General features: G+C 39.8%; 1 protein-coding gene across 1 annotated transcript in view; it reads left to right on the top strand.

Moving 5' to 3' along the window:
* TTC29 (tetratricopeptide repeat domain 29) overlaps positions 1 to 15754 on the top strand; it is a 268223-nt gene that overhangs the window by 106874 nt on the left and 145595 nt on the right. The window contains exon 8 of the mRNA XM_036889136.2: positions 404 to 489. Within this exon, the coding sequence (XP_036745031.2) occupies positions 404 to 489 (86 nt within the window). The remainder of the gene's footprint in view (positions 1 to 403; positions 490 to 15754) is intronic.

Genomic DNA, 15754 nt, shown 5'->3' with positions numbered 1-15754 from the left:
CTAATGAAAACAATATTCTTTAGTTTGCTAATTATCTGCCCTATTAGAGACTTAGCTAAATACAGTCTGTTTGTATATGTGTGTCTGTGTACTATATAAGGTTAACACACTTTACCAATTATTTCATGTATGTAGTAGCAGCTATGCTGGATGACTATAGGTCTTTACAAGGTGGACCAGTATATAAATTATATATGAATGTCAAAATGATAATTTTAAGGGAAGCTCCTTAAAATTATATTGCTAATGTACCTTACTTTTAACATCTGTCATCCAGGTGCAGAGTCTTCAGTGATTGTCGCTAAATCTGTATACTTTGTTATAATAACTTTTTTCTCTCTATTTTTTGTGATAAATCCACTTCTTTAATGCCATGATAATTTTTCTACATATTCACTTTAAGGAAATGACAAAAAGATGGAAGGAGAAGCTTCCTATTACTTGGGCTTAGCATACTTGGCTGCTGGGGAACTTGAAACAGCACTAACAGTAAGTTGAAGTAAACTTTTATTTGTTGCCATTTTTTTTTATTTTATTATATTTATTCTATTGTATGTTATTCTAAGGCCAACAGAAGTGGAGTGGGCTTGATGTCAGTACACCTATTTGTAGAGACTGAAGCAGAATAGCAATATTCTAGAAGCATAAAGAAATTTTTATCGGTTTTATTGCTTATAGAAGATAGTTTACAGTCATTTGCCATAAAATGCTTTAGAATACATGAAATTTAAACATATGGAGTGAAGTGATCCTTAAACTCCCATATCATCAAGGACAAGAGGATTTGGGTTTCAGTTATAGCAAAACTTAAACAGTAAAAAAAAATTACTGTATACTTACAATATGATTTGGGAAATTTTGCTTAGAAAATCTTACAGTTATTAAGCAATAGAATGAATTGCATTGCTGTGGACCTTTAGGGCTTGTGGTGGAGAAGAGGGTAGAAAGGTGGAAGGCAGTGTTAGTCCCAATCTGAGAGACAGCCTGTTGCGTGATAAAAGTCAGTGTTTGCTTAGCTGATGATCAGCCTTAGGTGTTTGGCTAGACAACAAACAAAAAATGTCAAGAGCTATCTTTTCTGTATTATAACAAACTATTTTTCTTTCTCTTCTCTCTTACCTCTAATATATTTCAAGTGTAGCTTCCTATTTCATTTCAAGTATATCTTTTGTAATAATCCTATTTGATACATGGTATTGGTCTTATTTTCAGCTTTGAGGTTCTCTTATTTGCTTCTTTACTAGGATTCCTGGGTTTGCCCTAGTTTTTCTAACACCCTTAAAATTGGGGCATCATAGGAAACTTAGATTTTCCTAGATAACTTTTCTGCTTAATATTTTTCAGTTAGTGACATTCATTCAGCAGAGCTTCGTTCCAGGTACTTTGGGGAACACAGAGGCTAATGAGATACACACTTTCCTTTAGGAGCTAATTTAATGAGGGTGACCAACTTGTAAACAAAACTATAATTCAAAGCAAGATGAACAGGGGTTATCTGAGGGCAAAGATAAGAGTGGTTGGTCCCAACACTGCAGATCAGGGAATTTGCACAGAAAACCTTTTGAGGGGCAGGATTTTACAGGCAGAAAGTGCGAGAGTTGAAGATAATAGAGCATTCGGCATGCGCTCCCACTTATCATGAACATACTCATTGTTTTTGGGGAAGCAATGAATTGTCAAGTGCAAGATAAGATACAGTATGAGATCAAGTTGGAAAATTAGGTGAAAAACTAGCTTATAGATTCTCTCTTTCCTCTCTTTCTAATGCACAATGCAAGCACATAGCAAAATAAATTCAAACAATACAATAGGGTTTACAGTAAAAAAAAATCTTTCTAGCACCCCTGTATTCAGCCTTAATAGTTCTTTTCTCAGAGACAAAGTCATTTACAAGTATCTGGTTTATCCTTCTGAAAATATTCATATATATGCATAACATGTAAGTGCATATAGATATGTGCCCTTTTTGATGTACGAAATGGTAGCATTTTATGCACTGTTCTGCACCTTGAGTTAACTTCTTCCATACTAATGCATATACATACCCATGCCCCATTTTAAAGGATGTGTGGTATCCTATGGTGTAATCGTACCATAATGAGTTTAACCATCTCCTATTGGTCACTGTTACCTATTTAGGAAAAGGGTCTTTGCAAATACAATTAAGTTAAGGATCTTGAGATTAGGTGATCATCTTGGATTATCTGGGTTCTAAATCCAATCACAACAGTTCTTCTAAAAAAAAAGGCAGGATGTTTGAAGCAGAAGACAAGAAGACACACACACAGAGGGGAAGGCTGTGTGAAGATAGTGGTAGAGTTTGGAGTTACGGTGCAACAAATCAAGGAATGCCGAAAGCAACCAGAAGCTGGAAGAGGGAAGGATCCTCCCCCAGAATCTTTGGAAAGAATGTGGCCATTCCAATACCTTGATTCATTCAAAACTATGAAAGAATCAATTCATTTTATTTTAAGCCCTTTAGTTTATGGTAATTTGTCCCATCATCCTAGGCAAATTAACACATAGGGTGATTAGAAGAGACAATTTATATAAAATGTTAAAGAGTGCCTGCCTGACATAGAATAAAACTTTGATGATTATTACCTTTTATTATTTTTACACTAATCTCTGACATTACTAGTAGTAGTGAAGACAGAGGGAAGTAGATTCAAAAGTTCTGAAGGACTCGGTAATAGACTATGTATGGGAGGTGGCAGAGAGAGAGGTGTCCAGATGGGCTCTTAGGTTCCTAGCTGAGGAACTGGGTGGATGTTGGTATCATTGACTGAGATAGGGAATGCTAGTGGACACCCATTCTTAGGGAAAAATGGAGAATTCCTTTTTTGAATATGTTGAATTTGAGATACCCAAGGAGAGATCAAATAGTGGCATATGTGGGGCTGGATACTATGGCATGAGCGTACTGAGTCTCGGCATGCTGAAGCTGTGCAGTAGAGATTTCCTAGACACAGGTGACAGTGATGAATGAAAAAGGCTAGGGCCAAGCTGGGTGAAGGAGGTACAAAGAAGATTAAGCAGGGGTGTGCAGAAAGATAGGAGGAAAACCAGGAACGGGTAATCGCACCTAAGCCAAGGAAACTGCTTGTGTCTAAGAGAGAGAAAAATGCAAACCTCTTCTACCTCCTATCCCGGGTTTTAGGCTGGAATGAGAAAGCTCCTTGCAGATACTTCCAGTAAAAAAAACCCTCCACCCCCCCAGGGATGTACATCAGTTAGAGCCAGGGTTAGTTAACTTTTGTCCTTTAATTCTACCATCAGGAGTAGCCTTTGCAGTTGGGAAGAACCAGGGCCTGTCTATTTGAGCCCAGGTCCTGCTTGTGGCAGAAATTTGTTGCCTTTAGGAACACAGCTCACCCAGAAGCAGACTGACAGGAACCAAGCATAAGATTCGGGCCAGATCCATGGGTGCTGCAGGGCCAGTGAAGGGTCTGCTGTCAGGTCTAGGTACAAGATGGCAAAAGCAAAGTCAAGACGGTGTCAGGTTCACAGTTATAAACCAGGAGGCAGGCAGCAGGTACCAAGGATGGGAAATAGGGGCTGTGTTGTGGTCAGGATGGGGAATGGACACTGGGCCATTGTACCTGAGTCAGGGCATGGAAATCTTCCAACTCAGGCAGCTTTTAGAGGGCAGCCTGTTTTTGCTGTTGTACTGAAATAGATTCCCATGAAACCTGACATCTTGCTCTGACTTCAGATTAAAGGTTGCATCTTTTCATTCTCTTTAGAATCTTTGGCCATTTTCCTCTGCTTCCTTGCAGAGATAAAAGGATGTTCTTTAGACTTCAGTTTGAATCCCCTTTTACTCTTTTGTTTCTGGACCTGGTGAAGGTGATCATGTTACATAAGTGTCTGTTTGCAAGCTCTAGAGCATGTTTTTCCTTCTGCAGCCTGTCTCCATCTGCATTGTTCCTAGTTTGCAAGATGTCTGTTAGAAAACCACAACAGAACAGTGTACTCCTTATTTGGTGAATATATTTTTAAAAATTACATGATCAGTTAATAAATAGGATTGATTCCCTGATTGGTTGATTACATATCTGCCCAATTGTCTTAATCACAAAGTAAAAATTCAACATACAAACACTTTTCTTTTTGAAATCCTCTTTTGTCCTACTCTTCTTCTCTGGGCAATATTACCAACACTATCCCCACTATTTTAAAGCATTGATGGTGTTTCTGTCACAGCGTGGCTGTTGGGGGCAGGGGGCAGAAATCAGTTGTCATGTTGGAGCCATGAGAGACAGTGTGTGGTCAAATTTAGCTTTTCCCTTCCCTTTTCATGTTCAGTCTATCTTTCATTCTTGCCATCAATTCCATATACTTTTTACTCTATCACCTGTATTTTATTGGAATATTTTTAAATGTTCAGTATCTTGCCTCTAGATCCAACTTCTACCTCTCACGAATTTCTCCCTTCCAGTCATATTCATCTGTTTAAAGATTTTCACATGATTTTTTTCCAAAGAAATTTAGAGAAACCCATCACAAATAAGTATTCCGAATTAATAGTTCTGGTGATTTGAAACAGAAGAATTTTGAAATATTGCTAATGTGTATTAAAGGCTTTAACTTATTAATAAAGGATTAGTACATGTAATAGAAAAATTTGTTGACAAGTATCTGAATAAATTTTGGTCATCCACTCCTTGCTGGTAGAGAGTTGTTTACTGAATACAGAGTAGAACTAAACTAAAAATAAGTAATAGATTCATTTAGGGTGGAAATACCTTCTAGTAAGGAACAGGGTATTGAATGAAGAGAAGTGATAGTTACTAATAAACCTGTGAAGGAGGTCATGGAGACCCTGACATTTAAAGAGGAGAATGCTACCTGCATATATCATGTGCTGAGAGAAGAAACAGTAATTCCCTTTGGTCATCATCAATTTAAACCTGCAAATGTTCCAAGGTGAGTAAATTCTGAATTTTAGAGGGTAACTGTATCTTGTGAAGGCCTAAGATTTTAAAAATAAAAGTATTTTACTAAAAATCACATTCAAGACTTTGTGCAAAGTTGGACCAGCATCCACAATAAAATATTACAACCATAGGTTATTATAAGAAAAAGTGCCTCCTTTAGTGCTTTGTTTTTATATACGGATTTTCTTCCTCTCTCAATACTCTAACCCCCTTAATAATTTTAGGGTCACAAACTTGACTCAATCTTCAGCACATTCAGTATATGTGCTTAATGTAGCCTATCAAAAATATACTATGAAAGCAAAATTCATCATATTGATATTTCATTTGCTTATATAGTACAAGATTCATCACGTGTACTTTTATTTAATTATTCCATATAGAAAACAGTAGCTGTCTCTATGTTTGCATGGTTGTCAGCAGCTTTCTAATACATTAGAATCCCTCTCATCTTGGTGTTAGCTTGTATATGTGGTCAACCTAAATCTCTAGCCTCATCAGGAGCATCCTATTGAAAAATGCAAAAAAAATATTAGAGCAAATAGTTGCACTAATATTTTGCAACTGACAGATAGCTGATAAATGTTATAATGAAGGATATGGATCATATTTGTAAAGTGATACATTTTTAAGGTTTTGCTAAGTAATTGTAATTAAATTGTATTTATTCTGCAACTCAGTAGAGACACAGATAAAGCCATTATTTATCAAAAGATGTTTCTTACAAAGAATGATTTATTTGATTTGTAATGTTTAGCTGACAGAAAGTTTAAGGGAGATGATTCTTCCAATTGTTCCTGTTTAGCTCCTTTCTCTGTTTAGTTACCTTCTGCCTTAAAAGTCACTCCCTCCTTGAAAGTGGTGGGCACTTAATACAAATGATCATCTAGCTGATATACAGATGCCTTGGCAGATTCCACAGTAACATATATACAAGTTTTCCTTTTGGCCACTTTGATAAATGAAGACTTTTATCTACCACTGAAATCATTATGTAACCTGAATGAATCTGGGCTTTTCACCAGTTACTCTCAGTGTGATATCATATTAAAAGGAAAAAATCCAGCCAAGCTAAAATAAAAGTAATTTCAAATTCTACTTACTTGTCCTCAAAGAATAGAGAAAGAGACAAGCTCTTAACTTATAGGAACATTACTTTTTAAAAATCCTCTCTCCTTCCATTTAAGTTTTTTCTGTTTGTCTATGTATAGATATTCTGAAGTCCGTAACTTCATGTCAGCCCCCAAACCCCCCAATTCCCTCCGTATTCCACTCCCATGCGGCTAGTAACTCCTCTCCTTTGCCACCTTTACTTCTGAGGTCATCGTGGCTCTTTACAGCAGGCTCACTTCCACCTCTTACACCCCTTCCTCTCCCCAGGATTATAACTCTGGTCTGCATAATAAAACCAGTAGGGGTGGGACTGGCTTGGGGGAGAAAGAAAGAAACGCAAAGTAGGCCAGGCCAGAATTAGCAGGGTGCAAAAATAAAGGAAGCAATCATTCTTGCATTAATCATTTTTTATTCTCCGTGCTATGTGTTGTTACATTCTTGAAAATCACATATTTTTGAAGAAAAAAATCGAAAGAAAAAATAATAAAAGGCAAGAGAGGGAAATAAAGTAAAGAAGCCAAGGCAAAGGAGAGGTCAAGAAGAGGCTATCTGAGGCTCTACCTTCATTTAGGTCCTTTGTGCATGATTTCAAATAGTTCGCCTCCACGAAGGTCTGTACGTGTGCTGTCTGTGATGATGTGAGAGCTTTCTGATGGACCAGACCTACTAATGTATCTGAATGAGTTTGTCTGTGACAGCAATTGCTCCTTTGCACCTGTACTCCCACCCTTTCTTGTCTTCTCAGGCTCTGTGTAAGTGACTGGAAGGCAGTTTGGAACCAGTATAATATCTGGTTAGGGTTGGATGGATACAAATGCTCATATCTGCTACCAAATCTTTAATTATTAGAAGTTTGTGTGAAGAAAAGGCAGTAAATACTAGCATTTCTCAGATAAGAAACTCCCAGCATGCTTTTTAGAGAGTATTTTTTAAAACTCTTTGGAAGGAGAGGGCAAAAAAATGTTTAAGATAATGGGCTTTAAAACCAGGCTGATGGAGGATAGAATCCCAGCTCAGCCACCACCTTAAATCATGTGATATCACACAAGTGACTAATCTGCCTGAGCATCAGTTTCTTCAGCTGTAAAATGGGGATAATACTACTCCCTGACTCAGCACAGATTTGTGAGAATTAAGTAAGAAAATGTGTGTACAGTTTGTGGTATAGGGCCTAACTTAGAGAAAACTGTAATTATTATATTACTATTAAATGCATTAAAGAATTATTTTCCAAAGTGCTAGACATACACCTGTAAAATCATGATTTCTGTTTGTGCCCTAGACCTAAATATTCCCAAAGCAATATTTATTATAAGAGAATCTGTCAAATATATAGGTGAAAGTCCATGTAGTCAAAGATGTCAGAAGTAGGAGTTGATTTAGGAACTCTATTACATGATAAAAAAACATTTTACTTTATGTACTATAGGTCAAGTATACATAGCAATAGCTCTTTAATTACTAAGTAGTCAAATATTTGAGCTGACAGTAGGTTTTGATGCACAATCTTTATATGGGTGGTAAATATGATATACGAAGAGACCTGGAGCTGGAAGACATGGATCTTAGTCCTCTAGGCCACGTACTACTACAGACCTCAGGTTAGTCACTAGCTTGGTTTCATTTGTAACATAAGGATGGCCATAGCAGTATCATGTGTCTTTGTGAGGATCAAATGAAAAAAAAATGTGTTTTTACACTTTAGACTATCAACAGTGTTCAAATGTAAGATACTATCACTACCACAAGCTGTGATATAATTAGCGCTGAATAGTGATAGCGGTGTCACTCTAGTAGGTAACACTTACTGAATATTCAAATTGCCTGCTTTATGCTTATTTTTTTTCTTACTGTAGTTTACTAAATGTACCATATGTAAATTATATACTGCTTAAATGTTTATCTCTGTGTTGGTACATATTTTTGTAATGGAAATATGACACACCAACACTTAACTGGAAAACTTTTATTTATTTATTTCTTAATAACTTTCCCTTGAGTGAAAAAAAAGTGTTTTTATCCCAAAAAATACAATTTGAGTTATTTCTTTATTTAAAGATCAGATCTATTCACTACGCATTAAATAGTAGTCTTTACTTGCCAATTAGAAATCCTTACCTAAAACTGACCCTTCTGTTCCTGTCTAATGGCCTGAGTATCGGAGGGGAGCTCAGATGCCGGCACAGAGGAAACCCTGGCCTCCTTCTCCCAGAGGACTGCTTGTTAGTATACAGACCATGCAGACAATCCTGCTCATAGGCAGTTTGCTTCCAGGTCCTGTGTAGTCCACCAGCCTCTGAAGCATTCTGAAAGGGCGCTCCACTCAGCTTCAGATGATTCGGGTGTAAGCTCAGGGGTCGCAGCAGTCATTTTCCTGCTTTACATCAGAATTTGTCATCTGCTTTATCTTTTTGGCCCATGACCCATCTCAGGCAGTCTCCTTCTTGGGGTCCACACAGAGCAGCTGTAATGAGCCCATGTCTCCCGATTGTTGAAGCACCAACCTCTTTCTATTTAGCAGGATACTCTTTCCACGCCCACATTCCCCCCAGTACCCCAATAACACCTACTTCCACTTAATTTCGAGTGTCCAAATTATTCGTCATCTGATAAGCAAAAGAAAGGTGACTGGATTAGAAAAAACACCAATATAAGAAGAAAATAGTTCTAGATCCTAATTTTAGAAAATGGATTTATTTCCAAACTGTATAGAGTTCTATTACTCAAAATTATTAAGCAATAACTTAAGGCATAGCATAAACATGGATTCCATATCTGATCCTATTTCATACCTTTTTGAACAGTTAGCCTTACTTGGAAAATAGCATTTTAAGTAGTTCATAAAAAATGTGTTTTAATAATTTGGAGATGATGAAAACGTAAAATTTTTTACTAGTGATTTTGCAGCTGTTATCTTTGTTATTTAAAGTCATGATATTTCTGAAACATTAAAATATCATTATAGTAATAATTTAATATACATTTCTGTAGCAAAGAGTGTTTCCAGACTAAAATCTTAGTAAATTGAATTTTTTTTTAATTCCTACTTATTAGGGAGTTTAACTCTCTTTAAACCTTTTTTTCTAGTTAATTTTCCTGATGGTTCTTCTCCTTTATAATGTTTTAGCTTAAGAAAATAGCAGGTATGTTTTTCTTTTTAAGTGATGAATGCATTATGGTATTTTGTTATATAAATCATAGTATTTATCACTTAAATGAAAACATTTTTATAGAAAAATCAGAAAACTCAAGAAAAAATGAGAATCTATGTTCTTTAAAGAGTGATATATATAGCAAAAATAAAGTTGTAGACTCATGGAAATGAAGAGATGCTTTATGTGAGGAAAGAAAGATTAATGGCCTAAATTAATATAAACACTGATTTTCTAGTAATAAAATTTGTTGATATTTTTTGAAATGTGAAAGCTAGTTTCAGATTCCCTTGAAATCTAGACTACCACTTTAACCAAAACTTCACAAAAAAGTTTATTTCAAAAAAAAGTGCTGTTAGAGTAGCTGCTGAAATTTTTGTTGCTAGTCATTCACATATGACAGAGTAGTACAAAAAATTCTGATATTCATTTTGAGAAAAACTGAAGGGAAGGATAATTATTTTTATTTGGTTCATTCTAAAGAGGATGAACTTCGAGACTCTGAAAATTGAGTTCTCTAATCAACTATCCCGAATAGTGACATATGGAACATAACGTATGTACACTCCTTAAAGTTCAAGGCCTAGCATATGAAAATGTTCTCTGGAGCAATAAAGCAACCTGCATAGTTCATCACAAGACTAATTGTATGACAGACCTAGAGGCAACGGCACAGCTGTTTAGCATTCATTGATCTAGAGGCTGAGAGAGGAGAGGCATCATACCTGTAAGAACCTGGAAATGATTATAAAATGCATTAAACAGCAACAGCGTGAGGATTATACTTCATCATTATAGATTAACCCAAGTTATGTATTTTCCCTCTACAACATGAAAGGGAAGGTAAATACATCCATAGTGTAGACAATTACTTAATCCTTAATTAACAGCTATATTGACTTTAGAGATTATTCAGTGTAATTAGGGCTCAATAAAAATAATCTACACTAGACTTTAAAAAGAGAATTAATACTATACTCCTAATATTCTATCCATCTACTTAAAAAACTGTTTTAGCCAGTCATTTCTACTTTCTCCCTAAACACATGAAGTTTAGTTAATAACTAATAAAATAGACTTGTTTCAGCTTAAATCCTCATTTCTCCCATTAATGTCTTTTATTGACCCTCGTCTTCTATTCTTTCTTTTTTTTTTACTAAATGAAAGAGAGATTCGCAGGGATAGAGGAAGAGAAGGAAGATAACAAAGAAACCAACCAATTCACAAAATGATGTTCACTTCCTGAATAATCAAGAGTTGATTATATAGATGTGTGTAATAGCTTTCATTTGTGAGCATTTCAAGGGAAAAGGTGAATATTTTTTTAGGTGAAAACATGATTTAGAGGCAAAAATTAGGAAGTCAGGTAGTATGAAAGGTTGGCAAGGATGTAAGGCAACAAGAACCGTGGTTAGAAGTGGAAGCTGGGATAGAGTGATGGAGTGGTTGGGCATTCAGGGTGTGATGACCCTGCGGTGCCCCAGCACCACGCCGGAAAGAGACTGCAGCGACCCATTAGAGAGCACTTATGTGGGCAAGGAAATAAACGTGGGGAGGGAAAAAAGGAGAAAAATGTATTAAGAACTATTGAGGGGCAGGTACAGATCACTAATTGTGTCCTGCTCTGAAGAGCATGGTGTGGAGAAAGTGAAGGTGTCTATGGCCAGGATTCTCACCTGGCCCTGGTCGGCTTGCTCACTACACACGTGTGCAGGCAATACGTTGTTACTGACTCCATATGAAGAGCTCCGCCCAGTGCTCTGGGCTGCTGCATGGATGCAGGAGAGCAGAGACTGGAGTGGTGGCAGCGAGGACAGAGGCTGAGACGGCTGCGGGGGCAGAGAGGCCCAGAGGCAGAGACTGGCTTGCTGCATGCAGACTCGCTCTGAGTGGACGGGATTCTAGTGATCGTCCTACCACTGTGGGAATGAAGTTTCACCCCAAGAAAGTTCCATTGTTATTCCTTGGTCTCACTGAATCCATAGTGAACCTGCCCAGGACTGAAACCCATTGACAAGAGAATTGGTGATCTTGGCAGGATTCATTGTTGACCAAGGAACAGAACAGGCTGCTCTCATGGGAGGGTGCTTCAGCAGGCTGCCCCTATAGATGGGAAGACCTTCAAGTGTCCCCCAGTGGACATGTGGTCCAATGTAGCTTGCCTCCTTGTCTTGCCTGTGGATTTCAGCCCTGGGCAAGTTCACTATGGATTCAGTGTGACCAAAGAAATGACCGTAGAATGTTCTTGGGGCAAAAGGGTTTATTACCTGGATTATTCTCCTGGCAGTAGGTCGAGCACTAGTGTGTCTGTCTCTGCCTAGAGCACTGGGCCAAACTCTTTATATAGTGATTCAGTCTATAATGGCTTATTGCCTATGGGTGTGGAAGCAGTAGCCTAGCAGCAGTCCAGTTACATCATCAAATGTTTTAAGTTCAGTGAGGATCCTGGCCATAGGAACCCCAACTTTCCCCACACTCCAACCCCTCCAGGATTCTCGCCTCACAATCTGCATGCTCTCAGTTTTCCACAATGGTCCCAGTGTGAGAAACCTGGATCACTGTAACCAGATTCCACAACAGCAACAGAGGCTAACAACAACTTAGAGATAATAACAAAAATTAAGATACAACAAGATTTTGATACAGGTAACAAAAATTATAATAATCCTCAAGCCAGAAGAGGTTCCAGATCCACAAAGACCTTAGGGACAATAAGACACGTTTTAATGACACCAACATAGGCAGATCTTGTCCATCAGGTAGGATACATGCAAGAGAGTGGTCCTGTGGTACGACTGCAGAAAGAAGGGGGTCCTCTCCAGGTCTAGTATACCAAACTTTTACTCCTCTCCCCATGGGGGTTACTGGCCATAATGATAAAACAAAACTGCCCAATGAGATGCTCCTACCTTCTGGCCATTCAGGATATACTACTGTGATCTTTGAGAGACACTCTGCTGTTATTCCAAGAATACACAGGAGGCCAGCTTCCAGGCCTTGTCCCCAATGTGCCAGAAGAGCCAGCCATCATTGGTCCATCTGCCAATAGGTCCAATGTCACATCCGCTCAATGGAGTCTCCAGGGTTTAGTGCAGTTGTTGCTGGCAGCAAGATATTATTCTGGTGGCCGAACTTTGATTTCAACAATTCTTCCTTGTTTTGTATTTGCAGTTGTATAGGGGAGGCAGTAATATGTGTTAACATGTCTACAGAGCTCAGGGCTCCCTTTTGGGGTTTTTCAATCAAACGCCATAGCACTGTCCATAAACAGACTGACCATCCTGCAGACTATTGGTATCTAACTTCAGTCCACATTTTAACAAGCCATTTGCCTCTCTATCATGCCTGCCATGGTAAGATTGTATGGCACATGAAACTTCCATTTGATTTCCAACTTTTGTACCCATTCTTGCAGTGCATGTCCAGTAAAATGGGTGCCCTGATCACTCTCAATTACCTGTGCTCAGCCATAGGCTGCAAAGAGATGCTCCAGGCCTCTTTTGGTCATCTGCTGGTCTACACAATGTGTAGGAAAAGCAACCAGAACTCCAGTAGCAGTGTCCACACAATTCATGGCATACCGATATCCTTCTGACACAGGTAGAGGCCCAATATAGTCTATCTGCCACCTGATGAGGGATATCGGCCCCTTAGCTATTATCCCATGTTGCTGTGGAACTCGGTATAGGTCCCTTTTAGAGCACACAACACAGTCCTCCTGGGCTCTACTAACTTCTTCAGAGGTCAAAGGCAAGCCCTACCAACAGGCTATAGCCCAATTGTCTTTGCCCCACATGCAACAAATGCTGATGTAACCACTGGGCTACATCAGAGGTAGGCTTTCCTTCTAACCAATGTGTCTGGGCCAATTTATCTGCTTCATCATTTCCTGGGGATACCAGTGGCAAATGACCTGTCACATGGTATACTATAATTATTTTAGTCTAACCACAGGCCCATAAGTCTTGCCACAATTCTTGCCCCCAAAGAGGTTGGTGACCAACCAGCCAGTTGGTATGGTACCAGGTTGGTAGCCATAGAGTCAAGCCCTAATAGACAGCCCAGCTGTCAGTGCAGACAACTACAGGGGAGGGCTCCTGGCTGATCACAAGCCACACTGCCCACAACTCTGCCCATTGGCTGCTCTTCCCCTCACCATCTTCCATCCATATTGTCTCAGGATGGAAAGCTATGGCCCTCCATTTTGGGGGCTGCTCACAGCTGGAGCCATCTGTGTACCATGCATCTTCAGATATAGGGGCTCTTCCCTCCTGATAAGGACTCTGCTACTAATGGTTCTAAAACAAGTTCTTCCTGCTTTTCACTAGTATATGTCACTGGCCCCAATAAGCATTGGAGTTTTTCACTCAAGGGGCTACTAGAGAGGGCACTATGCTGCTTTAGATAAGTGCCCCACTTGGCCAGTGTAGGCATTTGTGCCACACCCCTTCTTGGCTTTTGGGTCCAGTCTCGTACCTGCCCCAAGATGGGATAGGTGGTTATTACCTTTATCAGGGCCATTCCAGTGATGGGTTCTGTAGCCAGCAAGACGTGATACACGGCAGCCAGTTGTTTTTCTATCAAAGTGTATCGTACCTCTGCCCCTTTCCAGAGTTGTGACCAGAATCCAATAGGTTAGCAAGTTCATTTAAGTTGCTGCCAGAGGCCCCAGCCATAACCATCTTCAGTCACATGAACATACAGTTCACAGGGCCTTGACGGGTCTATCACACTCAAGGCCTCCATGGCCTTGACTGCCCATTTTGCTGAAGTAAAGGCAGATGCACAGGTCTCATCCGACTCCCACCTGACGCCCTTTAGTACCAACCGGTGTAAGGGCTTCAGAATTTGTGCCAAGTGCAGGATGAACACTCTCCAGTAGCCTAGAAGACCCAAAAACTCCTGTAACAATGCTACAGTTGTGGGGGTAGGAAGGCCTGGACTATAGCTGTAACTACTTCTGGTATAACTTTAGTCTTACCCAGCCAGATGACCTCCAAGAATTTGACTGAGAAACCAGGTCCCTGAACCTTGGTGCTGTTCACAGCCCATCCTTTCTCCTGTAGATGTTGCAGCAGTCTAGGTGCTGCACCTTCTACATCTCAAAGAGAATCGGATGTGAGCATGACATCATCAGTATAATGGTACAGCTGCACTGTTGCTGGTTTCTCCCATGTAGCCAAGTCCTGGGCTGCAAGTCCATGCATGACAGATGGTGGGGCTGTGGAGGTATCCCTGTGGAAGGACAGTGAAAGTCCATTGTTATCCTTCTCATGTGATGGCAAACTGTTCCTGACCTTCCTGCTCAATGTCAATGGAAAAGAAGGCATTAGCAAGATCTACCACATAATGTTATGTTCCTAGTTTGTGGCTGAGGGTATCCACCAGGTCTGCAATAGAGGGGACAGCAGCATGCATAGGGGGTATGACTTTATTCAGTTCTCTGTAATCCACAGTCATATGCCAGGAGCCATCTGGCTGGCTTTTTTACTGGCCACACTGGGGAATTGAAAGGACTATTGGTGGGCTTTATAATACCCACCTTTTCCAGCTCCTGGAGAGTTTCTCCAATCTCTTTATGCCCTCCAGGCAGTTTGTATTGTTTGGTATTAGTCACCCGCGGAGGCACAGGCAAAGCTATGGGCGGGTGCCTAGCATGTCCCCTCAGAACTGCCTTCACCACACGTACTCTCAGTCTGAACTCACCTGCAGTGGCCTGTAACCATAGACCCTGAAGGATATCAATCCCTAAAATATACTGAAGGATGGAAGAGATAAACACAGTATACTCTTTTGGGGGTAGATGCCCTATTTCCAAAGGGATTGGGGTCTGTTTCACTTTGATATCCTTACCCCTGTATCCATCTATGATAGTGGGGGTCCCAGGAAACTGCTCAGGGTTGCCATAAATCAGTGAGCATTCAGACTGTGTCCAGCAGAGCCAGGACCCATTGTATGTTCACTGGGAACCAATGGATCACTATTTCAACATGTGGCCTCCGGTCCCCCTGGTCCTTCAGGGCCATTACCTCGATCTTCCCCTCAGTCAAACTGTGTTCCCCAGTCATCTTCCTGTGTGGTTTGAGTGAGGTTGCCTCACTCTCCAGCAGGAAGTCTTACAAACACACAAGCCAGACTTGTGGCTCTGTCTCTGACCTCTGCCTCTTTGGTCTTAATGGCTGGAACTGCCGCTCTGGTTTCAGTTGTTGCCATAGCTCCAGATTTACTATTTGACTTCCTGTCTAATTTCATTCCATCTGCTCCTGCCCATATTAAATCAACCCACATCTGGATCCTTGTAACCTTCATGGGGCCCTTTAAATTCTTCTTGTGAGTAGCAAACATTATTTCTTTTCATGTTCTCATTGCTTCAACCTCTCCTAAGTCTGCTACTATACATGTAAACTCATTATGGACTGCCCTAAATGAGGAGCAAGTGGCCACTAGAGATCCAAAGAGGGATGTGGGAGCCATTTGAAGCACAATATTTCTCATCCCTGTAGTGAAAGGCTCCTCATCTGGGCCATGATCCTCTGGACTATAGATAAT

This window comes from Manis pentadactyla, chromosome 1 (assembly GCF_030020395.1).
Source record: "Manis pentadactyla isolate mManPen7 chromosome 1, mManPen7.hap1, whole genome shotgun sequence".
Taxonomy (NCBI): domain Eukaryota; kingdom Metazoa; phylum Chordata; class Mammalia; order Pholidota; family Manidae; genus Manis; species Manis pentadactyla.
The sequence above is the reverse complement of the archived record's forward strand: the minus strand, read 5'-3'. Positions and strand labels throughout refer to the sequence as shown.